Below are 6,000 nucleotides of genomic sequence, written 5' to 3' on the forward strand. Positions count from 1 at the left end.
GCCACCGTGTATATATATATATGTGTGTCTATATATAGACATACTATACCGCATCCTAATAACTAAAACACTCCCCCTCACACTAGGGATGAAAACGGAGCCGGATAGTTTCCGTCCGCTCCGGACAAAAACGGATACGGATACCTTTCGGATCGGATAATTCTCAGATAGTTCGGATACGGATACGAATATGGATATTTTCTCCCGGATACGAATACGAATATGGTACCAGGGTTTCCGTCGGATACGGATAATAATTCGGATATCCGGTGAACAGTGCTATTCGGATATCCGCAGGACCCATGAGACATACCCCATTTCTTTTTAACTCTATAACCTTCAACATATCTTTATAGATTTTAATAGTAGTTTATCTCTTAACACTAGTCCATACTATTAATATTATTTAAATTTTAAAAAATATTTATAAATTATACCTCATTTTATATAAAATGAGCTAATTATATATGTTGATATTTGTTTCTATTAGAAGTTGAGTTGGTTTTCGTGTTCCGAGAAAAATTTGTTTCCGTATTCGTGTCCGATCATATTCGATTCTTATTCGTATTCGAGATAATCCGTATTTGTTTTCGTATTCGAGCTATCCGTATTCGTTTCGTATCCGATAAAAAATATAAAAACGAATATGGGGTAAACATTATCCGTCCCTATTCGCTCCGTTTTCATCCCTACCTCACACCCCACCCCCAACCCCCTTCCCACCCACCCACCCTACCTCACCCCCCAGCCACCCCCCCCCCCCCCCCCATACACACCTTCCCGCGGCACCCCTCCCTGCGCCCCCTCCTCCGAGTAAATTGTTTACTACTCAACATCAGCATATATATACTTATGTTGCTCTCACACGTCGAAACCAACCACGTCACCATCCCATTTTTTCGGATCTGAGAGAGGCAGTTGCAGCGACGGTCGACGGCAGCGGTGGGCGACGGCGCGGCTGCGGGCCACGGGGCGGCTGCGGGCGACAGCGCGGCGGCGGTTCCGGCAACTACGAACGGCGCGGCAGCGGGCGACGGGCTCGGCGGGGCTGTCCCTCGCCCGGATCCGGCGAGGGCGGTCGTCCTCCGCTGGATCCAGCGGCGGTGGCCGCCCCACACCCGGATCCGGCGGTCGACAGGGGCAGCGGGCGACGGGGCGGCTGGCGGCGGCGGTTTGGGGATGAGGAGGAGCGGCGAGGAGGAGGAGCAGCGGCGTGACGGATCCGGCGATGGCTCCGCGTGGAGGAGGAGCGGCGGCGGCGGCGGATCGGGGATGAGGAGGAGCGGCGACGAGGAGCAGCAGCGTGGTTCGGGGATGAGGAGGAGCGGTGACGAGGAGGAGCAGCGGTGGTGGAGGATGAGGGAGGCGAGGGAGAAGAGGCTTCGTGCTCCTCCTCGCGTTCGCCCGCATCTGGCTCCTCCCTAGGGTCGGAGCACTGCAGCGGAGGTGGAGGATGGAGGAGGATCAGGGACGAGGCGATGGTTTGTTCCCTCTTCACTTATGCTTAGTCCCCTGCTCTGCCGATGGTGGTGGAGGTCCTGGATAGGGCGGATATGACGGAATCGACAGCGGCGGAGAGGAGGCCACATCCCGGCGTCCGGTTCACCTCCTCCATGCGGTGGCTGGTGCAATCCGAGCCATCGAGGTGGGCGACGATGCCATCAAAGGGGTGGGAGGACTGGTCGTTGCCGGCTCCATATCCACACCAGTGATGCGGCGGACCAGATCCAGGTGCTTCTTGCTTCTTTTCCCCACGAAGAGAGACAAAGAGGGAGAAGAAAGGGATGCCAGTGATGCTGCAATGCAACGTCACCTCTGTGCGCCTGGCATCAACCCCATCGATCTGATAATCTTCTTTCTCCTGTTCGTCTTCGTTTTCTTTCCTTCTTTTCTCTGACACGCCCATTGATTTTGCAAAGATTTCACTGTGGTGATGCCTGCTGAGTACTGTTCTCATAATGCATTCAGACGGTTGGTGGTGCTCCCCTCCAACCGAGTGACCGCCAGCAGGAGAGGGCGGTGGCATCCTGCGGTGGCTGGAGCGACGACTGGTGCTGCACCACTCCCCCAAGTTGAGACCTATTGGAGGAGCAGGCGGCAGCTTCCGGCGGTGGCCAGGCGTAGGCATTTGATCAGAGATTCATAATGTACACAACAGTGCATCAGATCTTTGTTGGGATACATACATCTGTTTTGCATTCCGTTTTCATTGATTTGCAGGTTTCCTGATCAGACCAGTAGAACAACACCTGCAACATGCACATACTCTGGTGTTTCTCTGCATTGGCTATTTTTGCCAACAAGATCATCAACACCCCACCCTCCAGGTACAAATATGACCCTTCACATGCTTTGATCTCTTTGGGTGCCTGCGGTATGTTTTTCACATGCATCCAAATATGTTGGTAACTAGGATTTATTTTTGGGGATTTTTTTCCTCCTGAATAGAGCAGAGCAGCTCGACTGCCTCTTGTATTGTTTTCATTAGTCTTCTGAGAACATTTAGTTGATATGCTAGCAGTTTCTGAAATTTTCTACCTGATAAGTTTCTGAAATTTTGTAGTAGTAGTTGATATCTTATTAGCTTCTGAAATTTCATTGTTCAGCACAACACCTAGCTGATAGGCTAAACAGTCCTCTGAATTTTTTTAAGAATACTTCTTTGAATGGCTGAAAGATGGATGGAGAATCTTCATTGAGAGAGATGTTTTTCAGAGCTCTGAATGTCATTTTGTCCAAGTGAAGCCATTTTAAAATTTTCATTTTGGTTGGCTGGACAGTTTGATACTCTGTTGGCATCGAAGCTCTGAAATATTGTGAAAATTGTGTGGTTTGGTGAGGCCGAAGGATAACAGCTTTGGTGTAATTTACAAGCGCATACAAAAAACTTACTAACAACTGCATTAAGGCTGCGTTCTTTCAGGGGAGATAGGGGGGATTGTCTCTCGTTTTTCGCGCGCACGCTTTTCAAACTACTATACAGTGTGTTTTTCGCAAAAATTTTCTATAGGAAAGTTGCTTTAAAAAATCATATTAATCCATTTTTGAAGTTTAAAATAGTTAATACTCAATTAATCATGTGCTAATGGCTCACCTCGTTTTGCGTATCTTCCCAATCTTCTCTATTTCCTTCTCCTCAAACACAGCCTAAGTTCACAGGTATATTAACATATTGTGTGCATGGAACCATCCACTGAAAATATAGTGCCAGATATTGCTGGGAAGCAGTGCAACCAGTCCATAGATTAGCTGCACTTGCTGATCAGGATTATGAAGCCCAACCCTGCTGCTTGCAAGAATGATTTCAAGTGGAATCTCTTTATCCAGTTTAGAAATCAGAATTGAAGAGGTGCTTAAATTCATGCTGGAGATGACAAATGCGTAATTTTTCTGTCCATCAACACGGCTTGCCCCTCTGCTCGCCGCTGGGGAAGATTGATGCACCGACGAAGTGGCCTCTGCCGACTGCTCCCTCAACACCAGATCCAACACGTACCAAGCAGTCACGCCGACACATTGTGGAGTTAGCTTCATGTTTCCTTCTCTTTTTTTTTTTTTTGCCTGTGGATGTGTAATTTTTTTTACCCATACAGTGACATGTTGATCATTTACTCCTAATTTGGTGAAAATGTTGATCGTTTACTCCTAATTTGGTTTCTCCTGAGTGATTCAGTGAAAAATATACCTGACTAAAAGTAAAAGTATTACTTCACGTGAAAAATACACTTGAGTAAAAGTATTACTACGTTATGTGGCAGTATGGTTAAAATGTAAATTTTGTGCCATTTGAGTTTGGTCGAAGAGTAAATCTATTACTACATTTGCAACTCTACCTGATTATACAGAAGTAATCTATTTACTAAGAGAAGATGCCTCTACAATCTGTGTAAGAAGAATGAGCAGTACCATTTATAGAACCAGTAGTAATTTTTTTACTAAGAGAAGATGCCTGTGTAATATGTGCAAGAAGAAGAACGAGCAGTACCCTATATAGAACCAGTAGTAATTTTTTTACTGATATGATATTTTTGGGGTACTTCATTGTAAAGGGAAAAGCATTGTCTACCATAAACCCAATTAGTAAATTTGTTACTCAAGGAAACATTGTATGTGTGGGAAAAAAAACTAAAAAAAAGAAAAAGAGGAAACGAACGGTAGTTACTGTGTGCGGGCGAAAAAAAGAAAACAGGTGGGGGTGTGTGCGGGAAAAAAGAAGGAAACAGGGTGAGGGTGGGGGAGGGTGAGCTGTGAGGGGAGCGTTTTAACTATTACGTATCCTGGGTGAATAACTATTCAACCCCCTCCTCCTCAAGAGCCCAACACGCCTCCCCCTTCTTTTATTGGGCTCAAAACCCACCTCCCACCCCAGTCAAAGCGTGGTCAAAGGACGGTCAAATCGCTGCCTGTTGATGATCATTATCGATCAGTTTCGACCCTCAATATCACCAAAATAAAGGAGAACTAGTGATGCTTGCAATGCATATATCTGTTAGAACAATAATATTCCACTAGTATTAGGTCTACTAACATTTTTGCAGAGAATGACAATAAAGTGGAGGAGAATCGACATCAACATAGATGATAAATCAATCGGACGATGTCGAGAGTTAGACTTATGCATGAATGGGCCAAGAACTCAGAATTGACACGACATACTGGGCCAAATTTCACAAGTCTACGGAGGAGAACAACAGAGGAGGCCACCTGCTGAATATGGGCTAGGTTGGGCCGGCCCCTGGTTCGGCCGAACCTCCCCTGGTGCCGTTGGATCCAGGTTTTGGCTGGAAGGCGTGGATCACTCCCCAATGACGGTTGGAGGGCAATTCCGACCATTCCAACTGCCACAACCGTCATTGGCAGCCTATTTAAGGAGCTGCTCTCCTCACTTCACTCATACACCTCAAGCAATAGCTCTCTCATTTCTCTCAAGTTTAGTTTAGTAGTATCTAGCTGGTGGAATAGGAATAGAGTAGAAATCAGGAGTCCGGAAGCCTTCGGAAGAGTTCGGGTATGGCTCTAGCAGCTTTCCTTTCCTCTTTTGTAAGCTTTGTACTTTTATTAGAATACTCTTCTAAATACATTTATGGTATTGAAATACTTTTCAAGTATATGAGTACCTACTTTACATTATGTTCATGTTATACTGAATATACGGCTAGCTTATCTGGGAGATGCTTTGGTGCGGGTATAATGTTTGCTTATGCAATTACTCTATGTCATGACGATGATATTACAGTAGAATCTGGTAGTTTAGGCGTGGTGTCTAGATTACAGGATATCATTATTTGGGGTTATATATTACGGATGAAAGGTGGGCCGCTGATGGTGACAGCTCAGTACGGGTATTCCTTCGCGCCGGTATATAATCCTAAGTTAATTCCCTGGGGAGGGTATTCCTCCGTATTTAGCCCCGGTTGTATGGTCATGACGGGCTGTCGTAAGTAACTCGGCAGTTAGGGGTAGCTTCTCGAAGTACTAGGCGGGCATCGGATAGAGGGTATTAGCTAGTATATTAGTTAACTAAAATGTATGTATACTATGTATATTAGAAGTATAGGAATAGATTTTCTTTCTCTTTTCTCTCCACTTAGCTTAGATGATATATTATGAGAATGAGTAGTTAATGCTTGTGTGTCACTCTACCCTTGGATTATCTTAATCCCTGCTTAGAATATGATTATCACAAGTAATATATAAATTATTAGTTGAGTTGTCTCTACATGATCTTCTCACGGGATAAAATAAATACGATACTCTTGGAATACTCTCGGGTGAAATGCTACAATGGTATATCCGTGCGCTTGTGGATGAACTCTGTAACCATAATATACCAGAAGTATTTCTGCGCCATTGCTGGGAATTATATTTCTAGTAATGTCGTTAAGAAATACCAACACTGCCACATCGGTCAACCCATGTGCTAACTTCCTCCCACGTTCACCTATTTGTTGTCCTCGTCTCGTACGAACGGTGCAGTAACAGGACGACCACTGTTGGTAT

General features: G+C 45.4%; 1 protein-coding gene across 4 annotated transcripts; it reads left to right on the forward strand.

Annotated features, from left to right (window-relative positions):
* The first annotated feature begins 797 nt into the window (after positions 1-797).
* LOC127767804 (uncharacterized) lies at positions 798-4,340 on the forward strand. Of its 4 annotated transcripts, XM_052293251.1 has the most exons (4): positions 851-1,863; positions 1,969-2,120; positions 2,221-2,327; positions 3,147-4,275. In XM_052293251.1, exons 1-4 carry the CDS (start codon positions 1,712-1,714, stop codon positions 3,195-3,197), a joined length of 462 nt encoding a protein of 153 aa, XP_052149211.1. In that variant the 5' UTR covers positions 851-1,711; the 3' UTR covers positions 3,198-4,275. The 4 variants fall into 4 exon arrangements, 1 of the variants encoding a protein (XP_052149211.1); XR_008016518.1 differs by having other exon boundaries at positions 798-1,731; positions 1,969-4,340; XR_008016519.1 differs by having other exon boundaries at positions 1,721-2,327; positions 3,206-4,340.
* The last annotated feature ends 1,660 nt before the right edge of the window (positions 4,341-6,000 follow it).

This window comes from Oryza glaberrima, chromosome 3 (assembly GCF_000147395.1).
Source record: "Oryza glaberrima chromosome 3, OglaRS2, whole genome shotgun sequence".
NCBI lineage: Eukaryota > Viridiplantae > Streptophyta > Magnoliopsida > Poales > Poaceae > Oryza > Oryza glaberrima.

Bases quoted from the DNA above. Each gene is read 5' to 3' on its own strand.
- LOC127767804 (XM_052293251.1), top strand. From the start codon at position 1,712: ATGCGGCGGACCAGATCCAGGTGCTTCTTGCTTCTTTTCCCCACGAAG. The intron at 1,864-1,968 runs GTTCGTCTTCGT...TAATGCATTCAG, and splicing joins CTGATAATCTTCTTTCTCCT to ACGGTTGGTGGTGCTCCCCT. The intron at 2,328-3,146 runs GTACAAATATGA...CCTCAAACACAG, and splicing joins ATCAACACCCCACCCTCCAG to CCTAAGTTCACAGGTATATT.